The 20,082-nt window shown below is 43.8% G+C and overlaps 1 protein-coding gene across 1 annotated transcript in view; it reads right to left on the bottom strand.

Annotated features, from left to right (window-relative positions):
* The window catches only part of LOC120991958 (receptor-type tyrosine-protein phosphatase kappa-like), a 307,712-nt gene that overhangs the window by 71,144 nt on the left and 216,486 nt on the right, over positions 1-20,082 (bottom strand). Inside the window, exons 19-22 of the mRNA XM_040420706.1 lie at positions 7,853-7,923; positions 1,348-1,384; positions 336-433; positions 57-173 (exon numbers count right to left, since the gene is read on the bottom strand). Coding sequence (XP_040276640.1) covers positions 57-173; positions 336-433; positions 1,348-1,384; positions 7,853-7,923 — 323 coding nt within the window. The remainder of the gene's footprint in view (positions 1-56; positions 174-335; positions 434-1,347; positions 1,385-7,852; positions 7,924-20,082) is intronic.

Consider the following 20,082-nt stretch of genomic DNA (forward strand, 5'->3'; position numbering starts at 1 on the left):
CAGAACAGCTGGAGTGCCGAGGGTCGCTAATCCCTGCAATAGAGCGGGGCTCTCACCTTCTTCAGGCTAAAGCTCCTGGTGATGATGGCTCCGGTCTGAATGACTCTTTGTAGAGAGACTGTGATGTCCCCGTAGGTCTGGGTTTCTTCTGGCCAGTAGCGCTCACATTTTACCTTTACCGTATGAAACAAGAAAATATATAGGATTAACTTCTTCTGAAGTAAGGTGTGAACCTCCACCGCCCGCTCATAAGGGCAAGATGCGATGACCGTGACCTCACCGAACATCTACTGACCTTCTGTACCCATATTATCTCCTTGCATCCACCATCTCACCTTATTCTTTTCCTTAAGAGCAGTCAACATGACAATGACGGAGCTGCTCTCCTGCCACACCATGCTCCAGAAGTCAGCTACTGTTTCAGGAAGAGGACCTGCCGCAAGAAGAGGCACATTCCACAGTCACAACCAGTTATAAGAACCATCAATCAGATCGTTACCAGACCCCCAGGAGCCTATAACTTATTAAAGGGGATCCATGATTTGGACAGTCTGTAATTAGAATAATGATGATAATACAAAGTGTCCTCCTTCTGGTACCCCCAGAGATCAGCTGCAGTGATGGCCAGTTCGTAGTGTTCGCCAACGAACACATGCGATCTGCCATCTTTATTCCCAAGCCCGGCGATGCAGAGGTAAGTCCTTACCTGTGCCGCGAGCCGCTCTGAAACACATGCGGTCACCGGGAGCAGGCAGTTCTGAGAACAGCCCGATGAAGGCTGTTCTTGGGACTGCCTGCTCCAGGTGACCGCATGTGTTTCAGAGCGGCTCGAGGAACAGGCACAGGTAAGGACTTACCTCTGCATCGCCGGGCTTGGGAATAAAGATGGCAGATCGCATGTGTTCGTCGGCGAACACTGCGAATTGGCCATCACTAATCAGCTGTAATCAGTGGGGAAACCTGGAAGAAAGTGTGCAATATCCCTGCAGCACCTCCAGGGGGAGATACAGTATTACACCATTCTCATCAAAGGGTTGTCGGTGTAATACAAGACAGGGCAGGTCCTCGAGAGCGGGAGATGCTCCGTGTAAGAGCTGTCCACTCTGGACAGGAGAGAAGGATCCTGAACAGACAACCAGCATCCTCTAATAAAGCGCATAACCCTGGATTTTACAGTTATTAGAAAAGTGCCACTGCCCTCACAACTACTGACAAGAGCAACTGGGACAATTACCATGACTACTGGCCCCATCACTGAGGGCCCTCACTGCGCTGTGGTGGTGGTTCCCAGTTGACGCCCCTCGACAACATTGAAATTACTATATACTAAATGATGCCATGACTTACCTTGTGTAGCTATGTAATATTTGTGGGCTTTGTAACCCTGAAATTGGAGAGATATACAATGAGGAATGTCATGGTATATTGTACATACATTCTGAGGAGACTCGTGGTATACCGTCCATACATTCTGAGGAGACTCATGGTATACTGTACATACATTCTGAGACTCGTGGTATACTGTACATACATTCTGAGGAGACGCATGGTATACCGTACATACATTCTGAGGAGACTCGTGGTATACCGTACATACATTCTGAGGAGACTCATGGTATACTGTACATACATTCTGAGGAGACTCATGGTATACTGTACATACATTCTGAGGAGACGCATGGTATACTGTACATACATTCTGAGGAGACTCATGGTATACTGTACATACATTCTGAGGAGACTCATGGTATACCGTACATACATTCTGAGGAGACTCATGGTATACCGTACATACATTCTGAGGAGACTCATGGTATACTGTACATACATTCTGAGGAGATGCATGGTATACTGTACATACATTCTGAGGAGACTCATGGTATACCGTACATACATTCTGAGGAGACTCATGGTATACCGTACATACATTCTGAGGAGACTCGTGGTATACTGTACATACAGTCATGTGAAAAAATTAGGACACCCTTTGAAAGCATGTGGTTTTTTGTAACATTTTTAATAAATGGTTATTTCATCTCCGTTTCAACAATACAGAGAGATTAAAGTAATCCAACTAAACAAAGAAAACTGAAGAAAAGTCTTTTCAAGATCTTCTGTAAATGTCATTCTACAAAAATGCCTATTCTAACTGAGGAAAAAGATAGGACACCCTCACATGTATTCCCTCTTAAATTGGCTCAGATCTCACACAGGTATATCACACCAGGTGCACATAATTAGTAGATCGTTACTCTGCATGTTGAATGAGGCTTGCCCTATTTAAACCTCAGACATTTAGTTTGGTGTGCTCCTGACTGTTGAAGTGAGAGTGAGCACCATGGTGAGAGCAAAAGAGCTGTCAGAGGACTTCAGAAAAAAGATTGTAGCAGCCTATGAGTCTGGGAAGGGATTTAAAAAGATCTCAAAAGATTTTGAAATCAGCCATTCCACTGTCCGGAAGATAGTCTACAAGTGGAGGGCTTTCAAAACAACTGCCAACATGCCCAGGACTGGTCGCCCCAGCAAGTTCACCCCAAGAGCAGACCGCAAGATGCTAAAAGAGGTATCTAAAAACCCTAAAGTGTCATCTCGAGAACTACAGCAGGCTCTGGCTACTGTTGATGTAGAAGTACATGCCTCTACAATCAGAAAGAGACTGTACAAGTTTAACTTGCATGGGAGGTGTGCAAGGAGGAAACCTTTGCTTTCCAAGAGAAACATCGAGGCCAGACTGACATTTGCCAGCGATAAAGTTGACAAAGACCAGGACTTCTGGAATAATGTTCTTTGGACAGATGAGTCCAAAATTGAATTATTTGGACACAACAGCAGAGGACATGTTTGGCGTAAACCAAACACAGCATTCCAAGAAAAGAACCTCATACCAACTGTGAAGCATGGAGGTGGAAGTGTCATGGTTTGGGGCTGCTTTGCTGCAGCAGGACCTGGTCAGCTCACCATCATAGAATCCACGATGAATTCTACTGTGTATCAGAAGGTGCTTGAAGAACATGTGAGACCATCAGTTAGAAAATTAAAGCTGAAGCGGAACTGGACCATGCAACATGACAATGACCCAAAACATACTAGTAAATCAACCAAAGATTGGCTGAAAAAGAAGAAATGGAGAGTCCTGGAATGGCCAAGTCAAAGTCCAGATTTGAATCCCATTGAGATGCTGTGGGGTGACTTGAAAAGGGCTGTACGTGCAAGAAACCCCTCAAACATCTCACAGCTGAAAAAGTTCTGCATTGAGGAGTGGGGTAAAATTTCCTCAGACCGATGTCGAAGACTGGTAGATGGCTACAAGAACCGTCTCACTGCAGTTATTTCAGCCAAAGGAGGTAACACTCGCTATTAGGGGCAAGGGTGTCCTATCTTTTTCCTCAGTTAGAATAGGCATTTTTGTAGAATGACATTTACAGAAGATCTTGAAAAGACTTTTCTTCAGTTTTCTTTGTTTAGTCGGATTACTTTAATCTCTCTGTATTGTTGAAACGGAGATGAAATAACCATTTATTAAAAATGTTACAAAAAACCACATGCTTTCAAAGGGTGTCCTAATTTTTTCACAAGACTGTACATTCTGAGGAGATGCATGGTATACCGTACATACATTCTGAGGAGACTCATGGTATACCGTACATACATTCTGAGGAGACTCATGGTATACTGTACATACATTCTGAGGAGACTCATGGTATATTGTACATACATTCTGAGGAGACTCATGGTATACTGTACATACATTCTGAGGAGACTCATGGTATACCGTACATACATTCTGAGGAGACTCATGGTATACCGTACATACATTCTGAGGAGACTCATGGTATACCGTATATACATTCTGAGGAGACTCATGGTATACCGTACATACATTCTGAGGAGACTCATGGTATACCGTACATACATTCTGAGGAGACTCATGGTATACTGTACATACATTCTGAGGAGACTCATGGTATACCGTACATACATTCTGAGGAGACTCATGGTATACCGTACATACATTCTGAGGAGACTCATGGTATACTGTACATACATTCTGAGGAGACTCATGGTATACTGTACATACATTCTGAGGAGATGCATGGTATACCGTACATACATTCTGAGGAGACTCATGGTATACCGTACATACATTCTGAGGAGACTCGTGGTATACTGTACATACATTCTGAGGAGACCTGTGGTATACCGTACATACATTCTGAGGAGACTCATGGTATACCGTACATACATTCTGAGGAGACTCATGGTATACTGTACATACATTCTGAGGAGATGCATGGTATACCGTACATACATTCTGAGGAGACTCATGGTATACCGTCCATACATTCTGAGGAGACTCATGGTATACTGTACATACATTCTGAGGAGATGCATGGTATACCGTACATACATTCTGAGGAGACTCATGGTATACCGTACATACATTCTGAGGAGACTCGTGGTATACTGTACATACATTCTGAGGAGACTCATGGTATATTGTACATACATTCTGAGGAGACTCATGGTATACTGTACATACATTCTGAGGAGATGCATGGTATACCGTACATACATTCTGAGGAGACTCATGGTATACCGTCCATACATTCTGAGGAGACTCATGGTATACTGTACATACATTCTGAGGAGATGCATGGTATACCGTACATACATTCTGAGGAGACTCATGGTATACCGTACATACATTCTGAGGAGACTCGTGGTATACTGTACATACATTCTGAGGAGACTCATGGTATACTGTACATACATTCTGAGGAGATGCATGGTATACTGTACATACATTCTGAGGAGACTCATGGTATACCGTACATACATTCTGAGGAGACTCATGGTATACTGTACATACATTCTGAGGAGACTCATGGTATACCGTACATATGTTCTCAGGGGTTGTGGTATACTGTACATACAATCTGAGGAGATGCATGGTATACCATACATACATACCAAGGAGACTCATGGTATACCGTACATATGTTCTGATGGGGTTGTGGTATCCCGTACATATGTTCTGAGGAGACTCATGGTAGACACCACAGGAAAGATGTATACCACAGAGCCTGGGGGTGCATCTGCGGGAAATACATGGACCAAAAATATAAAGCAACACTTTCGGTTTTGCTCCCATTTTGCATGAGCTGAACTCAAAGATCTGAAACATTTTCTACAGACACAGAAGACCCATTACTCTAAAATATTGTTCACAAATTTGACTAAATCTGTGTCAGTGAGCGCTTCTCCTTTGCCAAGATAATCCATCCCACCTCACAGGTGTGGCAGATCAAGGTGCTCATTAGACAGCATGAATATTGCACAGGTGTGCCTTAGACTGCCCACAATAAAAGACCACTCTGAAATGTGCACAGTTTTTACTTACTGGGGGGGGGGGGTCAGAAAACCAGTCAGTATCTGGTGTGGCCACCATTTGCCTCACGCAGTCCAACACATCTCCGTGGGCATAGAGTTGATCAGGTTGTTGATTGTGGCCTGTGGGATGCTGGTCCACTCCTCTTCAATAGATGTGCAAAGTTGCAGAATATTGGCAGGAACTGGAACACGCTGTCGTATACGCCGATCCAGAGCATCCCAAACATGCTCAATGGGTGACATGTCCGGTGAGTATGCTGGCCATGCAAGAACTGGGCTGGTGTGGTTACACCTGGTCTGCAGTTGTGAGGCCGGTTGTACTGCCAAGTTATCTGAAACGCCTTTGGAGACGACTTATGGTAGAGAAATGAACATTCATTGCACGGGCAACAGCCAATTGCACGCTCCCTCAAACGTTGCGACATCTGTGGCATTGTTCTGTGTGATCAAACTGCACATTTCAGAGTGGCCTTTTATTGTGGGCAATCTAAGGCACACCTGTGCAATATTCATGCTGTATAATCAGCACCTTGATATGCCAAACCTGTGAGGTGGGATGGATTATCTCAGCAAAGGAGAAGCGCTCACTAACACAGATCTAGACAGATTTGTCAACAATATTTGAGAGTAATGGGTCTTTTGTGTGTAGAAAATGTTTCAGATCTTTGAGTTCAGCTCATGCAAAATTGGAGCAAAACCGAAAGTGTTGCGTATATATTTTTGGTCAGTGTACTTGCACTAGCCATAAAGGTGCCCCACCTCTGGGCATAGAGAGGGCATCTATAGCTGTGCACTGCAGAGGAGAAGTGGCTGGACCAGGAGGGTCAAAAAGAGTTGTCTATCCTGTGCACCCTGTAAGCAGCCGTGGCCTACAAGAGTGATCTGACCTGACTTAGTCTAGCCCGCCGGCTGCTGAGGCGGCTGCATAGGGCAAGTCATCATCTCTATTATGCCACTGCGCGACCCCTTTAACATCCTGAAGTATACAGTAAGAGCACATTGCAGGAGGCATACGCAGCAGTGCTCTGCGAACCTCATGGTCAGTAACAGACAGGAAACGGAAGGGTGAGCTGCAGGAGATAGATCCAGCATTATGGCCCCATTCATATGACCTTATTTTTGGTCCGCATATTTTGCGTATTGCAATTGGATCTATTAATTTCTATCGTTCTGCAAAAAAAAAACTGACAGCACACAGTGCGCTGTCCGCATCCGTATGTCTGTTTCGCAGTCCCCAAAAAAGATAGAACATGTCCTATTCTTGACCGTTTTCTGGAGAAAGATACGCATTGTTACAATGGGTCCACACAAAAAAAAAAAAACAGATGCAACACGGACATCATACAGATGACATCCGTTTTTGGTCGAGGTGGTCCCACAGCTACTGGAGGGGACGTGATGAGGATCCATCAAGGTGGTCCGACAGCTGCTGGGAGGGGGTGTGGTAAAGATCCATAGAGCGAACATGACCATTGAGGCGGTCCCACAGCTGCTGGAGGGGGCGTGGGTGAGGATCCATAGAACGAATATGACCATCATGGTGGTCTGACAGCTGCTGGAGGGGGTGTGGTAAAGATTCATAGAGCGAACATGCCCATCAAGGTGGTCCCACATCTACCAGAGGAAATGTGGGGAGGATCTATCAAGGTGGTCCCACAGCTGCTGCAGAGTGTGTGGAGGAGGATCCATAGAGCGAACATGACCATTGAGGTAGTCCCACAGCTGCTGGAGGGGGCGTGGGTGAGGATCCATAGAACGAATATGACCATCGTGGTGGTCTGACAGCTGCTGGAGGCGATATGGGAGAGTATTCATAGAGCGAACACGACCATCGATGTAGTCCTACAGCTGCTGGAGGGGGCGTGAGGGAGGACCCATTGAGAACACGACCATCGTAGTTGTCCCACAGCTGCTGGAGGGGGCGTGGGGGAAGAACCATAGAGTAAAAGTGACCATCGAGGTAGTCCCACAGCTGCTGGAAGGGACGTGAGGAGGGATCCATAAAACGAACGTGACCATCGAGGTTGTCCCACAGCTGCTGGAGGGGCTGTGAGGGAGGATCCTTAGAGAACACGACCATCGTGGTGGTCCCACATCTGCTGGAGGGGGCATGGGGGAAGAACCATAGAGTGAAAGTGACCATTAAGTTGGTCCCACAGCTGCTGTAGAGGTGTATGGGGAGGATCAATAGAGTGAACACGACCATCGACATGGTCCCAGAGATGCTGAATTAGTTGCTAAGATAGCTTGATGTTCCCATTCTAAAGTGGACTCACAGTGAACATGATCCATGGAAATCATAATTTGTTTTTAGGCTGAACTCTGGGGTCACCCGTCTAATTTTCTTACAGGATGGCCCTTGTTGTGTAGGGGCAGAGGCTATAATAAAGTGGCCATTCAGTGTATATACAGTAATACTAGGTGTGGAATAATATACGGCCAGATGAAGTGTTATACTTACATTGATATAAGAAGCGTTAATATAATCCGATCCAGAGAGACTTGATCTCAGCGTCACCCGGGAATCATCATCTGCAAAACCAAGAGACAACAGCTCAGTATCTGTGAATTCTAAACCGTCACATCCAAGACTTTCCACCAAAGAAGATGATTGTAGAAAATTTGTAACAATGAATTCTGATGAGGAACATCCATCATCAAGTGTCAGCACCATGGAGGAACATCTCCACCAGGGCCCTGTAGTGTTAAAGGAGTCATCCAAATCTTTACAACCAATGGTCTATCCTTAGCCAGGCCGTCAATATCAGTTCCGTGGGGGTGGGACCTTTGGCACCTCCTCTGATGAGCTGTATGAAGGGGTAATGGTGTTTGGGAGGAGCTGTGGCCTCCTTATTGCTCACATTGCTCTGTAGTACTGTAACGTTAGTAGCCATGCTTCTAGTGAATGCACCGATGCCGTGATACCAGGCGCTACTGACTGTACGCCGTCATGTATGTGAACAATGAAGAGGCAGCAGCTCTCACTGGAGCCCCCGAACAGCTGAAAGTGGTGGGAACGAGGGTCAGACCCCACCAATCTGATATAGATAACCTGAAGATTTTACTGAACGTAATAACCTCCTAATCTATAAACGTGTATAATGCCACAATCGATCACATACAGTATATCTTCATTACATCGTCTACAAGGTGACATCCTGTAGTTCAGCCAAAAGAGTTTTAGATTGAAAAAACTGCTGAATATATGTGAGAAGCTGAATATACAGATGCGTCCACTCTTACCCGATCTCCAAACTGGAAGTGGTGTCAAGTGGCAGCAAAACAACATAATATCGCAAGACTGTAACTAAACTGTAAGTGACTGTAATACACATCACAACCACTGGGTGGCGAGTGCTCAAGCTGCTTTGGCCTCGGACATGAGATATTTATCAGCAGACCCAGCAAAATTTGGTGAGATCTATTAAGAATGTAAAATATAAGAAAGAAACTGGATTGCACACCCTCAATACTAGGCTTTTATCTAATAACTGCTTCTCAGCACAATATGTAGAATACCTACCCCTATGCTGCATACTGTACATCAAGCATTGGTATACAATTTTATCAAAAAGCATAGGCCCACTCACCCCTTTTATTAGCAGGAGTCTGCATAAGGGTGTATAAATTCCTACCACCTCTCAGTTGGAGTTCCTGAGAGCATGTGATAAGGTGAGCTTTGACAACTGTTCACATGGTGCGGTGCGGTGCGGAGGCCATTGTTGGTGGGGCCCAGTGCCAGGGTGGCTCTGCCAGGCGGCGGGGGCGTTGTTTGGCCGCTGGGTCCCGTTGCCTATTGGTGCAGTGCTGCGGCGCCGGTGGTCGCCGCACAGCGCCGCACCAAATTTTGAGTAGGTTCCCACTCGAGGAGGTAACCTTGTCGTGGTGAGTGGGCCTATGCTTTTTGATCAAATTGCATAAGAATGCATCATGTACAGTATGCAGCATAGGGGCAGGTATTCTACATATTGTGCTGAGAAGCAGTTATTAGATAAAAGCACAGTATTGACGGTGTGCGATCCAGCTTCACTCTTATATCTTACATCTATTGAGAATATCAAGTGTCCGAAAGTCAAACACATGAGAGTAAAGGAACACTGAATCCAGAATCCAAACATCATGTGTGATACTGCCTGCTGAGCTGTGGATCTAATCCTGTCATATGTGATACTGTCTGCTGAGCTGTGTATCTAATCCTATCCTGTGTGATACTGCCTGCTGAGCTATGTATCTAATCCTGTCATATGTGATACTGCCTGCTGAGCTGTGTATCTAATCCTGTCATATGTGATACTGCCTGCTGAGCTGTGTATCTAATCCTGTCATATGTGATACTGCCTGCTGAGCTGTGTATCTAATCCTATCCTGTGTGATACTGTCTGACACATGACACTATTAGATACACAGTTTAGCAGCTCAGCAGACAGTTTCACACATAATTGGATTAGATACATAGTTCAGCAACTACAGGACCCTAAAAGATTATCAACATTAGGGTTATTCACTTTAGAAAAAAGACGACTGAGGGGAGATCTAATTACTATGTATAAATATATCAGGGGTCAGTACAGAGATCTATCCCATCAGCTATTTATCCCCAGGACTGTGACTGTGACGAGGGGACATCCTCTGCGTCTGGAGGAAGGAAGGTTTGTACACAAACATAGAAAAGGATTCTTTACTGTAAGAGCAGTGAGACTATGGAACTCTTTACTGTAAGAGCAGTGAGACTATGGACTCTTTACTGTAAGAGCAGTGAGACTATGGAGCTCATTACTGTAAGAGCAGTGAGATTATGGACTCTATACTGTAAGAGCAGTGAGACTATGGACTCTATACTGTAAGAGCAGTGAGACTATGGACTCTTTACTGTAAGAGCAGTGAGACTATGGGACTCTTTACTGTAAGAGCAGTGAGACTATGAACTCTTTACTGTAAGAGCAGTGAGACTATGGACTCTATACTGTAAGAGCAGTGAGACTATGGACTCTTTACTGTAAGAGCAGTGAGACTATGGACTCTATACTGTAAGAGCAGTGAGATTATGGACTCTTTACTGTAAGAGCAGTGAGACTATAGACTCTTTACTGTAAGAGCAGTGAGACTATGGACTCTATACTGTAAGAGCAGTGAGACTATGGACTCTTTACTGTAAGAGCAGTGAGACTATGGACTCTTTACTGTAAGAGAAGTGAGACTATGGACTCTATACTGTAAGAGCAGTGAGACTATGGACTCTTTACTGTAAGAGCAGTGAGACTATGGACTCTTTACTGTAAGAGAAGTGAGACTATGGACTCTTTACTGTAAGAGCAGTGAGACTATGGACTCTTTACTGTAAGAGCAGTGAGACTATGGACTCTATACTCTAAGAGCAGTGAGACTATGGACTCTTTACTGTAAGAGCAGTGAGACTATGGACTCTTTACTGTAAGAGCAGTGAGACTATGGACTCTTTACTGTAAGAGCAGTGAGACTATGGACTCTTTACTGTAAGAGAAGTGAGACTATGGACTCTTTACTGTAAGAGCAGTGAGACTATGGACTCTTTACTGTAAGAGCAGTGAGACTATGGACTCTATACTGTAAGAGCAGAGAGACTATGGACTCTTTACTGTAAGAGAAGTGAGACTATGGACTCTTTACTGTAAGAGCAGTGAGACTATGGACTCTTTACTGTAAGAGCAGTGAGACTATGGACTCTTTACTGTAAGAGCAGTGAGACTATGGACTCTATACTGTAAGAGCAGTGAGACTATGGACTCTTTACTGTAAGAGCAGTGAGACTATGGACTCTTTACTGTAAGAGCAGTGAGACTATGGACTCTATACTGTAAGAGCAGTGAGACTGTGGACTCTTTACTGTAAGAGCAGTGAGACTATGGACTCTTTACTGTAAGAGCAGTGAGACTATGGACTCTTTACTGTAAGAGCAGTGAGACTATGGACTCTATACTGTAAGAGCAGTGAGACTATGGACTCTTTACTGTAAGAGCAGTGAGACTATGGACTCTTTACTGTAAGAGCAGTGAGACTATGGACTCTATACTGTAAGAGCAGTGAGACTGTGGACTCTTTACTGTAAGAGCAGTGAGACTGTGGACTCTTTACTGTAAGAGCAGTGAGACTATGGACTCTTTACTGTAAGAGCAGTGAGACTATGGACTCTATACTGTAAGAGCAGTGAGACTATGGACTCTTTACTGTAAGAGCAGTGAGACTATGGACTCTTTACTGTAAGAGCAGTGAGACTATGGACTCTATACTGTAAGAGCAGTGAGACTATGGACTCTTTACTGTAAGAGCAGTGAGACTATGGACTCTTTACTGTAAGAGCAGTGAGGACTATGGACTCTTTACTGTAAGAGCAGTGAGACTATGGACTCTTTACTGTAAGAGCAGTGAGACTATGGACTCTTTACTGTAAGAGCAGTGAGACTATGGACTCTTTACTGTAAGAGCAGTGAGACTATGGACTCTTTGCTGTATGAGCAGTGAGACTATGGACTCTTTACTGTAAGAGCAGTGAGACTATGGACTCTATACTGTAAGAGCAGTGAGACTATGGACTCTATACTGTAAGAGCAGTGAGACTATGGACTCTTTACTGTAAGAGCAGTGAGACTATGGACTCTATACTGTAAGAGCAGTGAGACTATGAACTCTTTACTGTAAGAGCAGTGAGACTATGGACTCTTTACTGTAAGAGCGGTGAGACTATGGACTCTTTACTGTAAGAGCAGTGAGACTATGGACTCTATACTGTAAGAGCAGTGAGACTATGGACTCTTTACTGTAAGAGCAGTGAGACTATGGACTCTATACTGTAAGAGCAGTGAGACTATGGACTCTATACTGTAAGAGCAGTGAGACTATGGACTCTTTACTGTAAGAGCAGTGAGACTATGGACTCTTTACGGTAAGAGCAGTGAGACTATGGACTCTTTACTGTAAGAGCAGTGAGACTATGGACTCTTTACTGTAAGAGCAGTGAGACTATGGACTCTATACTGTAAGAGCAGTAAGACTATGGACTCTTTACTGTAAGAGCAGTGAGACTATGGACTCTTTACTGTAAGAGCAGTGAGACTATGGACTCTATACTGTAAGAGCAGTGAGACTATGGACTCTATACTGTAAGAGCAGTGAGACTATGGACTCTTTACTGTAAGAGCAGTGAGACTATGGACTCTATACTGTAAGAGCAGTGAGACTATGGACTCTTTACTGTAAGAGCAGTGAGACTATGGACTCTTTACTGTAAGAGCAGTGAGACTATGGACTCTATACTGTAAGAGCAGTGAGACTATGAACTCTTTACTGTAAGAGCAGTGAGACTATGGACTCTTTACTGTAAGAGCAGTGAGACTATGGACTCTTTACTGTAAGAGCAGTGAGACTATGGACTCTTTACTGTAAGAGCAGTGAGACTATGGACTCTATACTGTAAGAGCAGTGAGACTATGGACTCTTTACTTTAAGAGCAGTGAGACTATGGACTCTATACTGTAAGAGCAGTGAGACTATGGAATCTATACTGTAAGAGCAGTGAGACTATGGACTCTTTACTGTAAGAGCAGTGAGACTATGGACTCTTTACGGTAAGAGCAGTGAGACTATGGACTCTTTACTGTAAGAGCAGTGAGACTATGGACTCTTTACTGTAAGAGCAGTGAGACTATGAACGCTATACTGTAAGAGCAGTGAGACTATGGACTCTTTACTGTAAGAGCAGTGAGACTGTGGACTCTTTACTGTAAGAGCAGTGAGACTGTGGACTCTTTACTGTAAGAGCAGTGAGACTATGGACTCTTTACTGTAAGAGCAGTGAGACTATGGACTCTTTACTGTAAGAGCAGTGAGACTATGGACTCTTTACTGTAAGAGCAGTGAGACTATGGACTCTATACTGTAAGAGCAGTGAGACTATGGACTCTATACTGTAAGAGCAGTGAGACTATGGACTCTATACTGTAAGAACAGTGAGACTATGGACTCTTTACTGTAAGAGCAGTGAGACTATGGACTCTTTACTGTAAGAGCAGTGAGACTGTGGACTCTTTACTGTAAGAGCAGTGAGACTGTGGACTCTTTACTGTAAGAGCAGTGAGACTATGGACTCTTTACTGTAAGAGCAGTGAGACTATGGACTCTATACTGTAAGAGCAGTGAGACTATGGACTCTTTACTGTAAGAGCAGTGAGACTATGGACTCTTTACTGTAAGAGCAGTGAGACTATGGACTCTTTACTGTAAGAGCAGTGAGACTATGGACTCTTTACTGTAAGAGCAGTGAGACTATGGACTCTTTACTGTAAGAGCAGTGAGACTATGGACTCTTTACTGTAAGAGCAGTGAGACTGTGGACTCTTTACTGTAAGAGCAGTGAGACTATGGACTCTATACTGTAAGAGCAGTGAGACTATGGGCTCTTTACGGTAAGAGCAGTGAGACTATGGACTCTATACTGTAAGAGCAGTGAGTCTATGGACTCTTTACTGTAAGAGCAGTGAGACTATGGACTCTTTACTGTAAGAGCAGTGAGACTATGGACTCTTTACTGTAAGAGCAGTGAGACTATGGACTCTTTACTGTAAGAGCAGTGAGACTATGGACTCTTTACTGTTAGAGCAGTGAGACTATGGACTCTTTACTGTAAGAGCAGTGAGACTATGGACTCTTTACTGTAAGAGCAGTGAGACTATGGACTCTTTACTGTAAGAGCAGTAAGACTATGGACTCTATACTGTAAGAGCAGTGAGACTATGGACTCTATACTGTAAGAGCAGTGAGACTATGGACTCTTTACTGTAAGAGCAGTGAGACTATGGACTCTTTACTGTAAGAGCAGTGAGACTATGGACTCTTTACTGTAAGAGCAGTGAGACTATGGACTCTTTACTGTAAGAGCAGTGAGACTATGGACTCTATACTGTAAGAGCAGTGAGACTATGGACTCTTTACTGTAAGAGCAGTGAGACTATGGACTCTTTACTGTAAGAGCAGTGAGACTATGGACTCTTTACTGTAAGGGCAGTGAGACTATGGACTCTATACTGTAAGAGCAGTGAGACTATGGACTCTTTACTGTAAGAGCAGTGAGACTATGGACTCTTTACTGTAAGAGCAGCGAGACTATGGACTCTATACTGTAAGAGCAGCGAGACTATGGACTCTATACTGTAAGAGCAGTGAGACTATGGACTCTATACTGTAAGAGCAGTGAGACTATTGACTCTTTACTGTAAGAGCAGTGAGACTATGGACTCTATACGGTAAGAGCAGTGAGACTGTGGACTCTATACTGTAAGAGCAGTGAGACTATGGACTCTTTACTGTAAGAGCAGTGAGACTATGGACTCTTTACTGTAAGAGCAGTGAGACTATGGACTCTTTACTGTAAGAGCAGTGAGACTATGGACTCTTTACTGTAAGATCAGTGAGACTATGGATTCTTTACTGTAAGAGCAGTGAGACTATGGACTCTTTACTGTAAGAGCAGTGAGACTATGGACTCTTTACGGTAAGATCAGTGAGACTATGGACTCTTTACTGTAAGAGCAGTGAGACTATGGACTCTTTACTTTAAGAGCAGTGAGACTGTGGACTCTTTACTGTAAGAGCAGTGAGACTATGGACTCTATACTGTAAGAGCAGTGAGACTATGGACTCTATACTGTAAGAGCAGTGAGACTATGGACTCTTTACTGTAAGAGCAGTGAGACTATGGACTCTATACTGTAAGAGCAGTGAGACTGTGGACTCTTTACTGTAAGAGCAGTGAGACTGTGGACTCTTTACTGTAAGAGCAGTGAGTCTATGGACTCTTTACTGTAAGAGCAGTGAGACTATGGACTCTTTACTGTAAGAGCAGTGAGACTATGGACTCTTTACTGTAAGAGCAGTGAGACTATGGACTCTTTACTGTAAGAGCAGTGAGACTATGGACTCTTTACTGTAAGAGCAGTGAGACTATGGACTCTTTACTGTAAGAGCAGTGAGACTGTGGACTCTTTACTGTAAGAGCAGTGAGACTATGGACTCTATACTGTAAGAGCAGTGAGACTATGGACTCTTTACTGTAAGAGCAGTGAGACTATGGACTCTATACTGTAAGAGCAGTGAGACTATGAACTCTTTACTGTAAGAGCAGTGAGACTATGGACTCTTTACTGTAAGAGCGGTGAGACTATGGACTCTTTACTGTAAGAGCAGTGAGACTATGGACTCTATACTGTAAGAGCAGTGAGACTATGGACTCTTTACTGTAAGAGCGGTGAGACTATGGACTCTATACTGTAAGAGCAGTGAGACTATGGACTCTATACTGTAAGAGCAGTGAGACTATGGACTCTTTACTGTAAGAGCAGTGAGACTATGGACTCTTTACGGTAAGAGCAGTGAGACTATGGACTCTTTACTGTAAGAGCAGTGAGACTATGGACTCTTTACTGTAAGGGCAGTGAGACTATGGACTCTATACTGTAAGAGCAGTGAGACTATGGACTCTTTACTGTAAGAGCAGTGAGACTATGGACTCTTTACTGTAAGAGCAGCGAGACTATGGACTCTATACTGTAAGAGCAGCGAGACTATGGACTCTATACTGTAAGAGCAGTGAGACTATGGACTCTATACTGTAAGAGCAGTGAGACTATTGACTCTTTACTGTAAGAGCAGTGAGACTATGGACTCTATACGGTAAGAGCAGTGAGACTGTGGACTCTATACTGTAAGAGCAGTGAGACTATGGACTCTTTACTGTAAGAGCAGTGAGACTATGGACTCTTTACTGTAAGAGCAGTGAGACTATGGACTCTTTACTGTAAGAGCAGTGAGACTATGGACTCTTTACTGTAAGATCAGTGAGACTATGGATTCTTTACTGTAAGAGCAGTGAGACTATGGACTCTTTACTGTAAGAGCAGTGAGACTATGGACTCTTTACGGTAAGATCAGTGAGACTATGGACTCTTTACTGTAAGAGCAGTGAGACTATGGACTCTTTACTTTAAGAGCAGTGAGACTGTGGACTCTTTACTGTAAGAGCAGTGAGACTATGGACTCTTTACTGTAAGAGCAGTGAGACTATGGACTCTATACTGTAAGAGCAGTGAGACTATGGACTCTTTACTGTAAGAGCAGTGAGACTATGGACTCTATACTGTAAGAGCAGTGAGACTGTGGACTCTTTACTGTAAGAGCAGTGAGACTGTGGACTCTTTACTGTAAGAGCAGTGAGACTGTGGACTCTTTACTGTAAGAGCAGTGAGACAATGGCCTCTATACTGTAAGAGCAGTGAGTCTATGGACTCTTTACTGTAAGAGCAGTGAGACTATGGACTCTTTACTGTAAGAGCAGTGAGACTATGGACTCTTTACTGTAAGAGCAGTGAGACTATGGACTCTTTACTGTAAGAGCAGTGAGACTATGGACTCTTTACTGTAAGAGCAGTGAGTCTATGGACTCTTTACTGTAAGAGCAGTGAGACTATGGACTCTTTACTGTAAGAGCAGTGAGACTATGACTCTTTACTGTAAGAGCAGTGAGACTATGGACTCTTTACTGTAAGAGCAGTGAGACTATGGACTCTTTACTGTAAGAGCAGTGAGACTATGGACTCTTTACTGTAAGAGCAGTGAGACTGTGGACTCTTTACTGTAAGAGCAGTGAGACTATGGACTCTATACTGTAAGAGCAGTGAGACTATGGACTCTTTACTGTAAGAGCAGTGAGACTATGGACTCTATACTGTAAGAGCAGTGAGACTATGACTCTTTACTGTAAGAGCGGTGAGACTATGGACTCTTTACTGTAAGAGCGGTGAGACTATGGACTCTTTACTGTAAGAGCAGTGAGACTATGGACTCTATACTGTAAGAGCAGTGAGACTATGGACCTCTTACTGTAAGAGCGGTGAGACTATGGACTCTATACTGTAAGAGCAGTGAGACTATGGACTCTATACTGTAAGAGCAGTGAGACTATGGACTCTTTACTGTAAGAGCAGTGAGACTATGGACTCTTTACGGTAAGAGCAGTGAGACTATGGACTCTTTACTGTAAGAGCAGTGAGACTATGGACTCTTTACTGTAAGAGCAGTGAGACTATGAACGCTATACTGTAAGAGCAGTGAGACTATGGACTCTTTACTGTAAGAGCAGTGGGACTGTGGACTCTTTACTGTAAGAGCAGTGAGACTGTGGACTCTTTACTGTAAGAGCAGTGAGACTATGGACTCTTTACTGTAAGAGCAGTGAGACTATGGACTCTTTACTGTAAGAGCAGTGAGACTATGGACTCTTTACTGTAAGAGCAGTGAGACTATGGACTCTATACTGTAAGAGCAGTGAGACTATGGACTCTTTACTGTAAGAGCAGTGAGACTATGGACTCTTTACTGTAAGAGCAGTGAGACTATGGACTCTTTACTGTAAGAGCAGTGAGACTATGGACTCTTTACTGTAAGAGCAGTGAGACTATGGACTCTATACTGTAAGAGCAGTGAGACTATGGACTCTTTACTGTAAGAGCAGTGAGACTATGGACTCTTTACTGTAAGAGCAGTGAGACTATGGACTCTTTACTGTAAGGCAGTGAGACTATGGACTCTATACTGTAAGAGCAGTGAGACTATGGACTCTTTACTGTAAGAGCAGTGAGACTATGGACTCTTTACTGTAAGAGCAGCGAGACTATGGACTCTATACTGTAAGAGCAGCGAGACTATGGACTCTATACTGTAAGAGCAGTGAGACTATGGACTCTATACTGTAAGAGCAGTGAGACTATTGACTCTTTACTGTAAGAGCAGTGAGACTATGGACTCTATACGGTAAGAGCAGTGAGACTGTGGACTCTATACTGTAAGAGCAGTGAGACTATGGACTCTTTACTGTAAGAGCAGTGAGACTATGGACTCTTTACTGTAAGAGCAGTGAGACTATGGACTCTTTACTGTAAGAGCAGTGAGACTATGGACTCTTTACTGTAAGATCAGTGAGACTATGGATTCTTTACTGTAAGAGCAGTGAGACTATGGACTCTTTACTGTAAGAGCAGTGAGACTATGACTCTTTACTGTAAGATCAGTGAGACTATGGACTCTTTACTGTAAGAGCAGTGAGACTATGGACTCTTTACTTTAAGAGCAGTGAGACTGTGGACTCTTTACTGTAAGAGCAGTGAGACTATGGACTCTATACTGTAAGAGCAGTGAGACTATGGACTCTATACTGTAAGAGCAGTGAGACTATGGACTCTTTACTGTAAGAGCAGTGAGACTATGGACTCTATACTGTAAGAGCAGTGAGACTGTGGACTCTTTACTGTAAGAGCAGTGAGACTGTGGACTCTTTACTGTAAGAGCAGTGAGACTGTGGACTCTTTACTGTAAGAGCAGTGAGACAATGGACTCTATACTGTAAGAGCAGTGAGTCTATGGACTCTTTACTGTAAGAGCAGTGAGACTATGGACTCTTTACTGTAAGAGCAGTGAGACTATGGACTCTTTACTGTAAGAGCAGTGAGACTATGGACTCTTTACTGTAAGAGCAGTGAGACTATGGACTCTTTACTGTAAGAGCAGTGAGACTATGGACTCTTTACTGTAAGAGCAGTGAGACTATGGACTCTTTACTGTAAGAGCAGTGAGACTATGGACTCTTTACTGTAAGAGCAGTGAGACTATGGACTCTACTGTAAGAGCAGTGAGACTATGGACTCTTTACTGTAAGAGCAGTGAGACTGTGGACTCTTTACTGTAAGAGCAGTGAGACTATGGACTCTATACTGTAAGAGCAGTGAGACTATGGGCTCTTTACTGTAAGAGCAGTGAGACTGTGGACTCTTTACTGTAAGAGCAGTGAGACTATGGACTCTATACTGTAAGAGCAGTGAGACTATGGACTCTATACTGTAAGAGCAGTGAGACTATGGACTCTTTACTGTAAGAGCAGTGAGACTATGGACTCTTTACTGTAAGAGCATTGAGACTATGGGCTCTTTACGGTAAGAGCAGTGAGACTATGGACTCTTTACTGTAAGAGCAGTGAGACTATGGACTCTTTACTGTAAGAGCAGTGAGACTATGGACTCTTTACTGTAAGAGCAGTGAGACTGTGGACTCTTTACTGTAAGAGCAGTGAGACTATGGACTCTATACTGTAAGAGCAGTGAGACTATGGGCTCTTTACTGTAAGAGCAGTGAGACTATGGACTCTATACTGTAAGAGCAGTGAGACTATGGACTCTATACTGTAAGAGCAGTGAGACTATGGACTCTTTACTGTAAGAGCAGTGAGACTATGGACTCTTTACTGTAAGAGCATTGAGACTATGGGCTCTTTACGGTAAGAGCAGTGAGACTGTGGACTCTTTACTGTAAGAGCAGTGAGACTGTGGACTCTTTACTGTAAGAGCAGTGAGACTATGGACTCTTTACTGTAAGAGCAGTGAGACTATGGACTCTATACTGTAAGAGCGGTGAGACTATGGACTCTATACTGTAAGAGCAGTGAGACTATGGACTCTTTACTGTAAGAGCAGTGAGACTATGGACTCTATACTGTAAGAGCAGTGAGACTATGGACTCTTTACTGTGCGAGCAGTGAGACTATGGGCTCTATACTGTAAGAGCAGTGAGACTATGGGCTCTTTACTGTAAGAGCGGTGAGACTATGGACTCTTT

This window comes from Bufo bufo, chromosome 2, assembly GCF_905171765.1.
Source record: "Bufo bufo chromosome 2, aBufBuf1.1, whole genome shotgun sequence".
Taxonomy (NCBI): Eukaryota; Metazoa; Chordata; class Amphibia; order Anura; family Bufonidae; genus Bufo; species Bufo bufo.